Source organism: Brachyhypopomus gauderio, unplaced genomic scaffold (assembly GCF_052324685.1).
Source record: "Brachyhypopomus gauderio isolate BG-103 unplaced genomic scaffold, BGAUD_0.2 sc77, whole genome shotgun sequence".
NCBI lineage: Eukaryota > Metazoa > Chordata > Actinopteri > Gymnotiformes > Hypopomidae > Brachyhypopomus > Brachyhypopomus gauderio.
The window spans coordinates 431,565-447,500 of NW_027506898.1; the positions used below are offsets into that span (position 1 = coordinate 431,565).

The 15,936-nt window shown below is 43.4% G+C and overlaps 2 protein-coding genes and 1 long non-coding RNA gene across 10 annotated transcripts in view; 2 read left to right on the forward strand and 1 right to left on the reverse strand.

Moving 5' to 3' along the window:
• Window positions 1-27: 27 nt before the first annotated feature.
• On the reverse strand, window positions 28-7,819 carry LOC143491576 (uncharacterized). 6 transcript variants are annotated; one of them, XR_013125237.1, is made up of 8 exons: window positions 7,565-7,819; window positions 7,368-7,404; window positions 5,254-6,922; window positions 4,956-5,084; window positions 4,659-4,777; window positions 4,213-4,505; window positions 3,979-4,068; window positions 28-3,572 (listed from the first exon to the last, which is right to left on the reverse strand). It is a non-coding gene; the product is annotated as an uncharacterized LOC143491576 (long non-coding RNA). The 6 variants fall into 6 exon arrangements; XR_013125241.1 differs by lacking the exon at window positions 7,565-7,819 and adding an exon at window positions 3,661-3,681 and having other exon boundaries at window positions 7,368-7,491; XR_013125240.1 differs by lacking the exon at window positions 7,368-7,404 and having other exon boundaries at window positions 7,565-7,625.
• Window positions 7,816-8,575, forward strand: nop10 (NOP10 ribonucleoprotein homolog (yeast)). Its single transcript, XM_076990737.1, has 2 exons — window positions 7,816-7,928; window positions 8,213-8,575. Exons 1-2 carry the CDS (start codon window positions 7,875-7,877, stop codon window positions 8,351-8,353), a joined length of 195 nt encoding a protein of 64 aa, XP_076846852.1. The 5' UTR covers window positions 7,816-7,874; the 3' UTR covers window positions 8,354-8,575.
• Window positions 8,576-8,668: 93 nt separating this feature from the next.
• The window catches only part of slc12a6 (solute carrier family 12 member 6), a 15,739-nt gene continuing 8,471 nt past the window's right edge, over window positions 8,669-15,936 (forward strand). The window contains exons 1-10 of one of the 3 annotated variants that reach the window (XM_076990732.1): window positions 8,669-8,834; window positions 9,852-10,708; window positions 12,399-12,493; window positions 12,832-12,960; window positions 13,059-13,205; window positions 13,325-13,379; window positions 14,108-14,238; window positions 14,673-14,905; window positions 15,281-15,549; window positions 15,800-15,936. The exon at window positions 15,800-15,936 is cut by the window's right edge and continues 31 nt beyond it. In XM_076990732.1, coding sequence (XP_076846847.1) covers window positions 10,462-10,708; window positions 12,399-12,493; window positions 12,832-12,960; window positions 13,059-13,205; window positions 13,325-13,379; window positions 14,108-14,238; window positions 14,673-14,905; window positions 15,281-15,549; window positions 15,800-15,936 — 1,443 coding nt within the window. In that variant the 5' untranslated portion in view covers window positions 8,669-8,834; window positions 9,852-10,461. The remainder of the gene's footprint in view (window positions 8,835-9,851; window positions 10,709-12,398; window positions 12,494-12,831; window positions 12,961-13,058; window positions 13,206-13,324; window positions 13,380-14,107; window positions 14,239-14,672; window positions 14,906-15,280; window positions 15,550-15,799) is intronic. The other 2 variants (XM_076990733.1, XM_076990734.1) reach the window with 2 other exon arrangements.

A 15,936-nucleotide genomic window follows, 5' to 3' on the forward strand; every position in this document is an offset into this window, starting at 1 on the left:
TATTTTGTCCTTTTTCTGCATTTTCCACTTTTCGTTCCTTCTCTCCTGGATACTTTTTTTCCCTCTCTTAATTCTACCTGCATTTCCTTCCCTCATTCTCTTGGTCTTCTGTCTTTCATTTGTTTCTTCTTGGTTATTGTTTCTCCTTTTTGTCTAGTTTTTGAGGAAACCAGAACCAATGGGCTCTTGGTTCTCATTACCGTTCTCAGTGACTTGTTCAACGCTTGGGCATTTAACTCCCTGTACAGTCCATCACTCTGCTGCTGAGTTTCGGTCTCTCTCTCCTCATAGCGCCGAACACTGATGCTCTTCACTGTTTTTCTGGTTTCATTTTTTTGGCTTTCTGCCAATTGCTGTAATTTTTTTGTCTGTCTTGTGGTGATGTTACCTGCAGCCATTTCACGCTTTTCTCTCGCTGACCGAGTTGTCACACTGTGGTATACAACTTCTTTCCCTTTAGTCTTTTCTTCATCCTTCTCATCTTCCCTCTTAAGCTTTTTCTGTTGTATTTCTTCCAAAACATTTTCTTCTCTGGTCATTATCTTTCGTTTCTGGTTGGCAGTGTTTTCATGGCCGATCCTGTCTGGTGTCTTCAACTCTCTCTCTCCCTCATCCCCTTGGAGTGTTTCGGTGCAACTTCTAGTTTGTTGCATCTCTCTTAATCCCGTTTCATCTTCATTCACCCATGTCACACTTCCTGTTGCCTCATGTTTTTGGTATTTTGTTGTGTCCACATCTTTCTTGGTTTGTATATCTGGTTCATTAGTAGCTTGGTATTCTACAAATCTATTTTGTGCTCTCTCCTCTATGGAGTCAATGGTGGAGCTGCAGCTATTAATAATTTGACAACTCGTGGTTACATTTTTACCAAGAATAGATGAAACCACTTCCAAATTCATATTGTGCATCTGCTCAGTCAGATCCTCCGTGACCCCTGCTCTCTTTGTAAGATGGTCTGGTCTCATGTGTGCGTCTTCATTTTTTAGGCTGCCCTGAAAATTCTTAGAAGCAATTTGTTCATTTTCTAACAACAAAACAGGTTTTGTGACCAGCTTCTCTTTGTCTTCGATGAACAAAGGTGTTTCTGTAGTTTTATGAGTCATTTCTACAGCAGTCTCTTGGTTTTCCCCAGGCTGAAATGCAGGACCTTCTACATGTACTTCCTGGGTTATATTGGACTCCCCTGCCTTTGTCCCACTCCCATCATCCATCACCTCTTCTATGGTGGTGTCCTCTATAGTCAAAGAGCACTTGCTATCCACTGACCCATCAGTCTGCTCTGTTTCCTTTCTCACAGTATGCTTGTCTGTACCACCAGATATAATGTCCTTTGAACTGTTTGTCCCAGTGCTTTCAGTCATGTTTTCCGTCGATATTACATTTGCTCCATCCTCTACGGATAGCAGGGTATCCAGGAAACAGTCAGTCTCCCCAGATGTGCTGTCCAGTCCTACAATGGGAAACTCCATGTCAAAATCCAACCAGTCAAAGACTGCACTGAAATGCCATGTAGGAGATAACTGGCTCTGTGTGGAGTCTGTCAATAAATTTGCTAAATCCTGTGTCCATGACTTCTCTTCTGCATCCTTCTGGGCTGGAATGGCTAGTAGTTCTGTAGTGTCACACAATTTGGTGAGGCCTTCTTGTGTGATATCATTTAAACGGACCACCTCATTTTGAGGGATAGTTGCAGGTGACCTGGATCTTTCCCCAAGCAGTGTTTTGTCCCCATTTGTCTTGGCTTTGTCCTCACTTGCTTTCTTTCTAACTGCTGTTTCTTCTGTGCTGTCTGATATTACATCAGAGTGACATGATAACACACCTTCTGAAGAGGACATGTTTAATTCAGTGCAACCAGACCACCCTTTCGAATAGCCATCCAGGTCCATGTTTTCACTAAGGGTACTTTCAGAAATTTCCAAGAAGGATAACGCTGGTAAATTGTCATCCCAACTGAACTGAGGCATTTTACTTTCAGAATGTGCATGAGAGAACTCAAATGGACAAGGACTCTGTAGTGACCATCTAACAATCTCAGTTTCCATGGTTGTTCGCTTTGAAGAGCCATGTGTGGAGGTCCTTAGAGCCTGAAGTGACAGAAGAGCCAGACTGAGAGGACCATGTAAGGAATTCCTCCCTTGGCCTACAGCTTCCTCTTCTTGGGACTTTTCTGTAGGTGTCGTTCTCTCTGGGCAGTCAAATAAGGGAATGGGAGGACTGAGGATGCCATGACTGGTTGAAGGAGGAGAGTCTGAACTTGGGTGGGAGGGCAAGGAGAGTAAAGACAGAATTTGTGCCACAGCCAGATCTTCCTCTGTCGGTTCGTTCAATTCTTGAAGATGTCTGGCCTGGCATGTAATAGAGTAATCTTGATCATCAGGTAATGTCTGTGACATGGAATGTACCCTCTCAACTGCTTTGGTCTTCCTGTCTGCAACATCCTCTTTCATTACTAGAAATGACCCCATGTTTGATTTACCTTCTGTGTCCCTGTGGTGTTTTTGTTTGTCAGGTTGGCTCTCCTTTATTGTCTGAATCCCTAGCAAATTTGTCTTTTTCTTTGTTTTTTTCGCTTTGATAGATTTCAGTTTGTAGCCAGATGAAATGATCTCAGCACAAGGTACTGTGGACAGACTTACTTTTTTGCTTCTGTCACAGCTTTTCTGTCTTATCCAAGATACCTTTTGAATATGATCACTGGAATGAGAGGTGGACTGTGGATCCTTCTGGAGTTCAATACCCATGGCAACTCTGTGTAACTTCTCCAAGGCTTGACCTGAAGTATTGGAATTCAAAGGGAGTATACTCTCTTCAGTAACTGGATCATTAGATATTTGACCTATATGTGAGGAAGATCGAGTATGGAAGTTTCTTTTTTTATTCATGAGAGTTGTGGTCCTTCTTATTTCATTTTTCACAGAAGATGACTCGGACGTATTCCAGGACTGACAAAGCTGATGAGGTAAAGTATTCTGGGAATTACAGTCAGCCACTGGACTGTGCATTTGGTCGTTGCAGGATGGAAGAATTGAGCAAGTTACATTTTGACTGCCATTTGCAGCAAAGAGAGAATTGTGGGGGGATAAACTGGGTTGAAATGCACTGTCTATGTTAAAGTTTCTTGCATTAGGTATTATACAGTTTTCTGGGATTAAATATTTGCCTTGAGTTGCATTAGGACTGTTGAAAGACATCTGGAGGTTATTTAAACGGCCAGTTGGTGGAGGTGGCATTTGAAATAGATTCAGGGGTACAAAGTTTTGATGATGAAGACGATTTACTCCAGTGTATGAAACGGCATCTACCTGAGGGGGACCCAGAAAGTGTTTATCGGATGCATGAATGTCTTTTGGCTGACTTAGGATGATGGGTATTTTACAGAAGGAGGAACGGGGAAGGATTGTGCCAGTCATATAGAGACCAGGCCAGAAAGGTGGAGCCCACTGTATGCCACCCGTTTGGAGTGGAGGATGCAGTGCTGGTGGCACAGGAGAAAAAGCTGTGGTTTGGGGACTGACATAGCATGTTTCTGCTACTGAACGATTACTGCTGGCTGCTTCCTGTGCATTGCCCTAAAAAATGAGATATAGATGTAATTATTTTAGTTATGTGCAGAAATTCATTACTGCTACAATAATAATAGTCTTGAGCTTTCCCAACCTTTCTTTTGTTTGAGTAGCACTGCGTAGTAAGTATGGGATATAAAAGATATAAAGTAAAAACAAACTTAACACATTAATGCAGCTTTGCAAAAACATACTGTATATTAATTAACATTGTTAAGATTATGGGTTGAGTTTAACAGTAATAGAAAGTTTCATAGTTTAATGGTAAATGCTGTTATGGAACTGGGATGTTCTACGTGTGATGATCTTTTACCAGAAGGCACTTCAAAATGTGAACTGTGTGAATTTTGAATCCCTTCTTTTCCAATACAAGTCTTAAGACAGAAAATGGAGATGAGTAATCGTCACTAACCGGAGGCGTTTGTGGGGTCAACACACCACCAATATTTGGGTCTGAAGACAGCAAAGAAGAGATGTATGCCATGTCTATCTCAGCTGCAACCTGAGAGGGAGGAGCATGGGGATCTTATTGGGACATTCTTAATCACTATGACAGTACGATATGTACAATCAAATGCAAATCTCTTCATGATAAATATATGTATGTATGTGTGTACTATGTATGTATATATTAATTTTCTTTTACCTCTTTTACAAACTTCTTCTGACTACACAGTTCATTAAGATACTCTGTGAATGATCCTTCCTCCACATTATCATTCACCACTTCCTGCGCTGCAATGACGTCTGACCTCTCTCTGCCCTTTGATTCCAGACTGTTCATGATCTCACAGTACTCCCTAAATGCCTCGTCTGCCAGGTTTTTATCCTTCCCCTTCACTGCCTGACCACCATGAACTGCTCCAGAGCCCTCTTTAGCTTTCTTTGCTCTTCCGCCTGATTTTGTTGTTTTATAAGGGCTTTGAAACTTAGTGTAGCCTTCAGGAAGAAAAAGAAAAAGGCTATTGTGTTCAGCTTTCAAGGTCTTTTGTTTACTGTACATTTTAATGCCAAACCTAGCATAATGCTTTCCTAGGCAAACATTGTTAAAGTAAACAGGCCCAAGTGATAATTTTCTTATTTGCACCTGACCTTTGGACCGGGCTGATTGCGTATTGCTCTGATTTGGAATTTGTTTTCTGGGTGTGAGCTCCTCACTGGTGCCTGGCTCCTCCTTTGCCCTCATCTTCTCCTCTTCAATCTCCATGAACCTGAAGGAACAAAGGCACGTTATAGGCTTGTTCTCTAATGACATGCATGGCTCAAACCCACACCTACAGTGACCCATGCTCCCTGTTCAAATTAATGCATGGCTACATTTTAGTTGGGAGCAGTTGATTTAAACCATGTGTAGTGTTCTAGCAAAGCAGGTTCACGTTTATTACTGACTTAAAGGCCATTTGGTAGTAAGCAATTCGGTCAAAGTTGGAGAGTTTCTTCCACTCCAGTATAGCCTTTTCCACTGCTATATGGAATGGAAGGCCAGAATGTTGAAGAGTAAAAGAGTGAATTACTGGTCTGAAAAGAAAGAAAAAAATCAAAGTGTTAATATTGCAGTATGGAAGCTATTTAGCATCAAGACCTACTTTTACGGCTAACTATGAACATTAAATAAGAGTGAGTAAGAAGAGTTGAAAAAACTGTGCACTTGAAATTTCATGCTGTAATGTTGTAGCTTTATACTTACATGAAGAAACAAGCTAAGGCCTCCAGATCTGGAGTGCTATTGTAGAAAGACTTTGCTATCTTGCAGTAATCCTGCCACAGCCTATAGTTTTCATACTGCTTTGGATTGAGATGATTCCTTTTGGATGTACGTTCTACAGTAGGGGGCAGCCCAGCACTACTGAGGTCAAACACACCACCAGTATTTGGGTGAGGTTGTTGACTATTAATTTGAGAGTGTGTAGGAAACTGAGGCGAGCAGTCAGAGTTGATGTGAGGTGCTGAGGAGATAGTGTTAAGGTTTAGCCAAGGCACCAAACGAGACTGGTTGTCATATCTAACACCTGATGGGTTGAAGCTCTTATCAGACATAAATGGGTATGGCAAGAAATGATAAGACTGAAGGCTTGGTTGAAAGTAAGTTCTGTTCTGTTCTGACTGCTTGTGATTTGTATCAAGATACAGGGTTGGTGGAATGCCAGGGTCACTACAGTTTGGGATCGTTTGTGTATAGTTTGAACCCGGAAACACAAATGGCTGTTGGCAATTGGAAACAGTAGGTGGCTGCAAAAGATGTAGTGGTTCATCACCAACTGATGGAGAGAACTGAAAAGACTGTGGGTACAGAGGCTGGGTGGAGTCGGAGGGCTGGTGCTGCGGGAGCTGAGGACTTCCCTTTGCCAACTTTATTTCCTCTTGTTCTGCCAGTGCAGAATCAGATCTCCAATCAGCAACCAGGCTGGGGGATTGACTGGAGTTAGGCAGCAGCTCCAGTATATTGGCTGATAACATGTCGGTGGGGTGTAGCAGCTCAGATGGTCCTAACTGTGAATGGGTCGCATTATCTTTTACTGGCAACATGGCAACCTCCTCTGTGGGTTCAGAACTCGGAAATGATAAAGAACTGTCCAGTTCAACTGTGCCACACATTCCTAGATCACCTTCCAATGACCATTCAGTTAGCGTAGATAGCAGCTGACTACTAACAGGATATTCAGAGATCGGATTAGATGTTTGCTGTAGTCTGAGATCATTTTGATGTGGTTCCACGAATGTCTTAGATGCTGTCTGTAAGAACACAAGCTCATTTGGTTTCAGAAAGCCCTGTGTCGGTACTGCCATATCGGTCGTCACATCTTCACAAGCACAAGCGGGAGCAAGCTCAGATGTGTGTACTGCCAAATCGGGTTCGCTTGGCCACAACGAAGCTCCTGACAGGTTTTGGCCTGGGCTGCCTTGTTTTGAGATAACACTGACCTCACCAACTAATGGAAAATCCTCTGTAAATTCATATGGTAAGCTGGCAAAAGAGAAGAGGTGATTTAGCTCAGGTGAATTTACAGGTCCTGGCTGAGCATCATGTGGTGGTTCAGACACTTTGGGTGAATGTTGCGTTGTAGAAGCGTCTTGAGGAGGCAGTGCACCATCATCCACATCCTTCTCTGTACATTCATACGGTGACAGAGGAGCAGAAAAGGTCATTTCAGGATCACTTAAAAATGTTGGATCAGTTGTCTGGTTCATCTTAAATGATCCTAGGCGTAGGTCATGAGAATCCATTTGGATCTGTTCATTGTAACCACTGGTTTCCTCAATCATATCCTCCCCTTGCTCCTTAGAGGAAGAGGTAGCATTCTGCTCCATCGGTGCGGTGATCGCTGACTGAAAATGGTCCTTTCTGCAGTAGGAGACTGAAGACAGAGGGGACAGGGAAAAAACACCCATTCATGTATCATGTCGCATCTTAAATCTGATCTCAGAAAATATTCACATACAAGAAAATAATAGATGTCCTGGCTCCAGAATAAACACAAATTAAAATTGATTTAATGGACACACGTACAATAATAAAAATACGTTTTTCAAAAATAGAATTTCTTAATGACTTTTTTAGCTTGTACCATTGTCCCAAGAAATGTAAATCAGTTTCTAGAATTAACTGTGCAATCACTGAAAAATAATGAACTTACACAATGCACTATATTACAGATACATACAATGTATCGTTGTCAGAGACTTCAGTTTCAGTTGGGAAACTCATTTTCGATATCGTCATATACGCCCTCTGACAAATATGCATGTTTATTGTCCTTTAACCGAAATAGTCATTAGCTAAAAGCATAAAAAACGACCTACCTAACGAGTCATCAGAGCAGTGGTCGAAACAAGGCGGCTTGGAAACAAGGAATAACAAAAACAATTCCGTTTTTTTAAAACAAACAAATGTAAACATTCCAACATGCGACTGTACTCGATAAAACAAATAGTTTTGTTTTTTTATTCCAGGACAAACCAAAATGAACTCGGGTATATTTACTTGATTCAAAACCTACCGCTTTAGATATGTGGAATTGTGAGGTTTTGCCGACAGATGGCAGTCAAACCTAATTTGTGATGCTTTCACAAATTAGACTCAGTTTCCCATAATCCTTTGCACTGTGATTCTTTCCGGATATCCTTCGCGTGAAACCAAGAAGAGACACACGTGTTCAAAACAAGTACTCTCTTCACTTTCGTACTTTGCATTAAGACTGTCGAAGGAACTTACTTTGAAAGATTTGTCTTAATTAGACTCAATCTCCAGGCACCCAAAACAACAAAGGAAAAGGATATTTGATAGACCGCAAGACTTAAAGTGCCACCATGTTCCTGCAGTTCTACCTCAACGAGAACGGCGAGAGAGTTTACACGCTAAAGGTTGGGCGCATCATCGAAATCACACATGTATCGACGTTTTTTTATGGTGACCGTTTTATATCCCAACAACTTCGAGGCTTGTAAAGCTGATGTAAACCGTATTAACAAATTGGTAGCCTATATTACCCTTTCAAGTGTATATGGTGGGACCTAATCGTTATTTTGTCAAGGCAGGAAAAAGGCGGGGGATACCTTGTTTTGCAATACATCGTTACGTTTTGGTATTAATATACTTGCTAAAATGTGTTGACTTATTTCTTTAATGGCTCCTAATCTTGTTTCAGAAGGTGGATCCTGTCGGACAGCCTACGAGCTCTGCGCACCCGGCTCGCTTCTCCCCTGATGACAAGTTCTCCCGACACCGAGTGACCGTTAAGAAACGCTTCGGACTACTGCTCACCCAACACCCACGACCGGTGTTGTGAAACACCGAAGAATAGACATTATAGATACGTGCATGTCGTTGTGTGTGGAGGATGGTCTCATTTGGTCCATGTATCTCATTTGGCTTACTTATGTTGATGATGGAAATTGATTGTACAGGCATTTAGCACAGTTTAATACATTTACTTTTTAAACTTTGTAACAACTTTTTATTAATTTGACTTGATGTCTCACATTTAAAATAAATACGAATTCGACTTGGATATTTTTTGAGTCTCTGGCGTTTGTAGCGTTGTGGCGTTTAAGGTTTAAAAGACTGCGTTTCCCAGCATGCATTTCTGCAGTATACGGCAACCGAAAGAGGAACTACAGGACGGGAGCGCGCTGGAGTTCACGCTACACGGCCGTGCAGGTTTGAGTTTAATACGGAGAGCGAGGATACCTCGAGTGTGAATGGATTTAATACAATTCAGTTCAACATTCATCACCTTTATCCTTTGGACGTAACGCAAGGATTACAAGGTAAATATCACGAAAAGCTTTATTGTTTATGTAAAGGAATGTCCCTTGGAGCGAAGGGGAAGCTGTCGCAGATTTGGCCGGTGTAAGGAACAATTACTGCACCGGTGTAACTACCTGTGTTGGTGCACAGAAGCGCCTTTAGATGATAACCTCCACAAAGGAAGTCCGGCACCCGTCCATTTCACGTGCTTGTCTTACCACGCTTTCCGGTAGCCTGCTCAGCTCCATCTCTGAGCTGGACTGATCTCTTCTGTATCCGCATCTCTGGCGCATTGTGTATATTTTTTGATGAGCTAGCTACAAATCCTCAACGCGGTCCTGCGTGCACACGCCAACAGGATCTGGACGTGGCATTTTATTTTATTTTTTTATTTTACCCCACAAGTCATCGTTTATGAAAATGATCGCGTTGACTGACCGGTCGGATCCAGAATCATAATTGGCTTAATGGATGCTGTCTGCACGGCTAGAGCTCCAGCCGCTCACAAGTGCAGTGTGAAGCATCAGTGTCCCACAGTCTGGCGCCGTAGGGGGACATGATCGGTGTTTAAGACCTGTCAGTCGAGTAAAACGTGTTATTTCGTAGATTTTACAAATTCTTTCAAGTTATCTGGCGAGTGTGAGAGTAGCTCCTCAGTACAGTGTCACCACACAGTGTCCAACCGGTCTGAACCGCTTTTGTATAACGATTACATTCTGCGTCCCACCTCGTCGCAGCTCTAACTGTACTGCGCGTTTCCGTTACTTTGGACCTGGACACGTAGTTTGGCTGTAGTTTTAACTACCTTTCCCGCGCAGATTCAGTTATAATAAAACTAATCTAGTGCGATTGTTGCTTCACCAGTCACTAAATCATTTGAACAGGGCTGTCATCTGCATAGCTACATGTCTGTATTAATATAAATGAAGTTGATTGTCAAGCCATGCTGTCAATAAAGTGTCAATTTTGTATAGGTTATATATGGGCTTTCATATTTTATGCCACTTTTTTTCTCTTCCCTGTTCACACCCATACAGACGTCATATAAGCATACTTTCATTTCTTCATTTGCATTAAAATGAAAACTTGAGTCATTATATTAAAATCCATATTGTTTTCAAGTCAAGGCATTTTACATTCAGCCAAAAGGCATCTATAAAGTCAGAACCATAATATATAACCTGGATTTTCAGTAAGACCCATTTTTATGATACATTCTATATTTTTGCATTAGAAGACAGGTGAATGTATATATAGAGCACTTTACCAAAAGCATTTCTACCTCAGTCTAGATACCGATCTCAGCTATGATTCAGCTCTGACAGAGAAGAAATTGTACAACAATCTCAAACTGAAATAGTGGTACCACATTTAAAAGTTACAAAAAAAATCCTCAACTTCTCTGTGCCTCTTTTGAAACTAGTTAGCCTCACCCCAATTCTTAGCCTAGCCCTAATTCTTTGCTATTTTATAAGTCTTTTCAAAGTAGCTGAGTCACAACGGCTGTAGCATTCTCCCCTTGCATATACCCCACTCACTGTCAATGGAGACGTGCCACCCTGAGTCCCGCCTTGCCCTCACCGCTAGCTGAGACCTCCCTGCAGCCACCATCTGATCTCCACCCAACACGACGCCTCCACCTTCATCATGGTGGAACCTCAGCCGCCCAGGGAGGCCGTGGCGTCCTCGGTGCGCTTCACGGTCACGCCCACCAAGGCCGAGGACGTGCCAGGCCTCTCCGACACATCGCCCGACATCAGCCTGCGATCGGGCGGACGCGTGCATTTTGGCTCGCGTGAGAGCGTCACACGCAGCGAGCCTCCCAGCGAGGCATCTGGGGCAGTGACGACGTCGGCTGGGGTGGACACACCGGAACGGAGCCGCGGGGAACATGGTGAGTGAGAGGAACCCTCAAAACAGGAGATCTGTGGTGGTGTTCAAGTTAACCTCAATATTGGAATAAGCTTTGGAATTGGTTTAGTGGTTCTGACGCACTGCGGTTCCAGTATTAGCACATTATTATCATGTTATTACCATGTCACTACATCTTGTAACAAAAAAAAGCGTAGTTTTAAGATCTGGAATGGTATTTTGTAGACACAAGTGGGTAATTCATTGGGGAATGCTTATTAATTTTTTTCAAAACATCTTGGTGTTCACTGGTGCATGTCAATCTTGCATAAACGGGTCAATTATTATGAAGTGCAGTTTTTGGATTATTTTTGTGGGTGTGTGTCTGTTTTTCTGTCCTAACCCTTCACCCACTTCCCATTGCTGTTTCCCCATGTTGCTTCCCCAATATCGTCATCCTTTGCCTTATACCAGCAGTCCGATTTGACTAAACCCAGTGCCTGTGAAGCTCCTAGCCCCACACACCTCATGGCACAGCTGGCATTCATATCTGGATCCCAGCAGCCCCACTTCACACACTCCTACAATGCAGTACAGGAGACCATTGGGAAAAACAGTATCCCATTTCCTCTTGGTCAGAAGTAAATTCAGAGGAGAGGTTTTAAGTAACCACGGTCACCTGGGGTAGCTGCTATGGTTCAGAACACGGCAACACTGCTGCCTACGCATCCAGGTAGCAGCAGTCAGCCTGAGATGAAATGTGTGAATGGAGCAGCGTTGTAGGGGATAAAGCTGGAGTGGGAGGAGGAGGCGTTCGAATCCCAGAGCTGTTTCAGGTGCTCTTTTTCTCCACCACAGGTTATCGGTGTTCCTTTTTGTCAGTTACGCCAAATACACAAAATGACTCAGTGGACTCTGATACGCAGATGTACACACACTGAAGGACTTGTTTTTAGTTACACACTGTTCTTACTTGGTACATGTGACTCGTGATTGGCAGAGAAACACACACACACACACACACACACACACACACACACACACACACACACACACACACACACACACACACACACACACACACACCATAGTCTACAGAAATATGAGCTTTTGCAAGTATGTTCAGATACTAAACAAACAGATAGTAACAGATAGTAATGAGGCTGTTGGTTGCTCCTTTAAAGAACGAGGAAGTCATCTAACATGGCTATAGTATTTCATTCATGTGACTGTGCACATTTGTTTGTGTGTATGTGTGTGTGTGTGTGTGTGTGTGTGTGTGTAAGGGGAAATGAGAGCAATGGGGCTGACAGAGTCAAAACTAAAGTGTGATAGCTGAGTTGTTGTGTTGTGTTATTCTACATACGTACTGTAATGTGAGGGGTAGGCAGGATGCCGAAACTGGAGTTCATTCAGAAAGCTCTTTATTACAATGTAAAGCTGCGCAGCTGCGCTTAGCACAACATATGATGAAACAAACATGGAGCTACTCGGACAAAGACGAGTGACGAACACTACATCGACACATTAAATACCTTCACAATAAATTAGATCCAAGTGTAACGCATAACGTTGACTATACAAGCCACAGGTGCATTTTGAACACATGCATATGCACACACACACACACACACACACTAAGAGTTCCACTCCATATAAAATCTAGTCCACTAATTCTCTCTCTCTCTCTCTTTCTCTCTCTCTCTCTCTCTTTCTTTCTCTTTCTCTCTCAGGTGATGGCAATGCTAAGATTTCCAGTGTGTATATCAATAACAGTCATGTCATTGACGATGATGATTTCTATGACAGAAACCTGGCCCTGTTCGAGGTACGTACATAACTACATTAACATCAACACTTACAGCACAAGCCAAACATCACTTGCAAGTTGCACAAATAGTCCATTAGGAAACTTGGCAGAGATCACAGATGCAGCATAATTCATTAATACAAATTGATGCTGTAGTATTAGAAAGGTTATTAGGCGAAGTGATACAGAGCAAATACTGTCCATGGTCGATTCCAGATCTGTGTCTGAGGTCCGTGTTGTGATGGATGTGGTCTGAGCCATACGCTCATCCACAGTGACACAGCTTTATCTTACAGTTCAGTGAAAATGCTATTCTCTCTCTCTTTCTGTATGTGTGTGTGTGTGTGTGTGTGTAGGAGGAGATGGACACTCGTCCAAAGGTGTCCTCCCTTCTCTCACGTCTGGCCAACTACACCAACCTCCCGCAGGGGGCGCGTGAGCATGAGGAGGCAGAGAGCTTTGGCGAGAAACGCAAATCCAGCAAGGTAACACACACACACACACACAAGCGCTTCTCCGTGTGCGGCTACAATTAGCATTTGTCCAGATCTCCCATGAATCTCTGTTGCACCTTGTCTGCCAGTCTCCTCAGATGGGCACGTTCATGGGCGTGTACCTGCCATGTCTCCAGAACATTTTCGGCGTCATCCTCTTCCTCAGGCTCACCTGGGTTGTTGGCACTGCAGGAATCCTACAGGCCCTGTGTATAGTCTTCATCTGCTGCTGCTGTGTGAGTCACACACATAGTGTTCCACCACCACATTTGCTTGTTTTAGTGGCAAGGCACATTTTGCTCTTTAGATTTTAATCCCTGTGAACTCATTTGGTCTGATTTCTGTCTCTCCCCAGACCATGCTGACTGCTATCTCAATGAGTGCCATCGCAACAAATGGAGTAGTACCAGGTGCGACACACTGTCCCCCTCTCTGCCCTGATGATACCAGTCATAGCCGTGTGGAAATCCAAGCCACTCCTGTGTTATATCTACGTGTAGACAATACATCAGTAATAAAGTGCATTTGTTGTAAAATGGGTGAATGCATAAATCTATTTGATCTGGGTTCATTTTAGAAGTACAGTTATGTGGCGCTATTTTGATATGGAATTGTTTTGGTAATCTGTCTGGATATCCATGTGCCAAACACAGGAAATGTGATCAGGCTGTACCCACACACAGGCTGTACCCACACACAGGGTGTACCCACACACAGGCTGTACCCACACACAGGGTGTACCCACACACAGGCTGTACCCACACACAGGCTGTACCCACACACAGGCTGTACCCACACACAGGGTGTACCCACACACAGGGTGTACCCACACACAGGCTGTACCCACACACAGGGTGCCTGTAGGTCTTTGTTGTCCCACAGGTGACTAGTTAATTGATTGACTGACAGTCACCACTTTTATTTCTACTGTTATTTTCTTTTCTTTTTTCTTTTAAAACGTTTCCTGTGTATCAGTATTTACCTGTCCTTTTGACATGCATCTTTCTAACTCATACTCTTTGACAGTCGTAGCGTGGCTTAATGCTTTTATGGAACTGCAGTAGAGTAACGTAGATGCACTAATACCTCTATGTCTCTCTGTGTCCCACTCGTTGTCTCCGCCCCCCTCCACCTGTAGCCGGGGGGTCGTATTTCATGATCTCCCGTTCACTGGGCCCGGAGTTCGGTGGCGCAGTGGGTCTATGTTTTTATCTGGGCACCACCTTCGCCGCGTCCATGTACATCCTGGGAGCCATCGAGATCCTGTTGGTGCGGGAGCCTTCTTCACACTCCTACTCATGCAACCTCGTCCCAAATCATTGTAGACCATTCTAGAATCAACCAAATCTACCATTCTATATGTTTCTAGAATGTAGCATTCTAAACTTTTCTAGAATCTAGCATTCTATATGATGACCATAATCCTTATTTAATTCCATACTTCCTCACCCCAACCTTCAAGTGGGTCTTTTTACTTTTCTATTGTCACAATTTAATGCCTTCAAAGTCATGACACTTGACGAAACAGGAGTTTGTCTGTTTGACAACAGTCTGTTTGTTGTGTGAACATGTTCACAGACATTAATCCAAGCTACTCCAATTTTACTCGTAATTTAATGTTTTTGTAGTGTCGAATAAAACCCTCTCTCTCTCTCTGTCTCTCTGTCTCTCTCTCTCTCTCTGTCTCTCTCTCTGTCTCTCAGATGTACATTGCTCCAGGAGCTGCCATCTTTGAAAACAATGGCGAGTCAGCAGCCATGCTGAACAACATGCGAGTTTATGGCTCTATATTCTTGCTCCTGATGTCTCTTCTGGTCTTCGTGGGTGTCAAATATGTGAACAAACTGGCGTCCGTATTCCTGGCCTGTGTCATTGTTTCTATCCTCTCCATCTACACTGGTGCCCTGGTGTCTGCCTTCAGCCCGCCTTCTTTCCCGTGAGTCCCAATTGAAATGCTCACAAATATAAGCGACACCCCTGGTTGGTCACTTATCAGCAATGACCTTTTTTCCCATAAACATCCTAGTGTTATCCTATGATGTCATCTTAAATGACATCATACTCTCATCATATCATTTAACCATGATGATTAAAAGGATCATAGTCGATTCAGCTGCTTATGGGTTTGGCCCGTTGTTGGAATCCTAAGGATGCCCCTGATTCAGCAACGCTGTCCAAGGATTTTTCCCAAGCAGCATGTTAGTGCTTCACTGTCTTAGAGATCGTCCATGGTAGAAGACAGGTTGTTAAATCCACAGTGTTCGGTTTTTGATTGGCAGAGCTGCTAACCAATGGCTGCATCTCTCCTCAGGGTGTGCATGCTGGGGAATCGCAGCCTCTCTCAGGATGACCTTTCGGATGGTCATTGCTCCAAGACGTTTCTGGAACCGTTGGTCGCCAACGCTACCGGGGGCCCGAATGTCACGGAGGCCCCACCAGTAATGGTGGAGAAGACGACCGCCTTGTGGCACCTTTTCTGTAACTCTTCAGAGCTGAATGCGATATGCGATGAGTACTTCGCTCACAACAACGTCACGCAGGTCGAAGGAATCCCTGGGCTTGCGAGCGGAGTTATTGCAGGTATTCTGTGTACACATGCATGAACTCACTTTCAATTTAGACCTGAAAATGTCACTGCTTTTGAGAAGTTAAACAGTATAGAGGAGCCAGAAAAGGGTGTTACAAGTGTTCACAAATTTGCACTGCAGGGAGTGGCATGCTTGCTGAGGGTTTGTGTGTGTGTGTGTGTGTGTGTGTGTGTGTGTGTGTGTGTGTGTGTGCCCATCAACAATATGTTTGGTGGGACGTGTTTGTCTTCATGTACCTCCAGACAACATTTGGAGTTCTTACCTCAGTAAAGGGGACCTGCTGGAACGAGGTTCTCACCCCACCCATAGCACCACTTCCCTCCACATCTGGGATGTTTATCCTTATGTCTTCGCTGATATCACCACCTCCTTCACAATA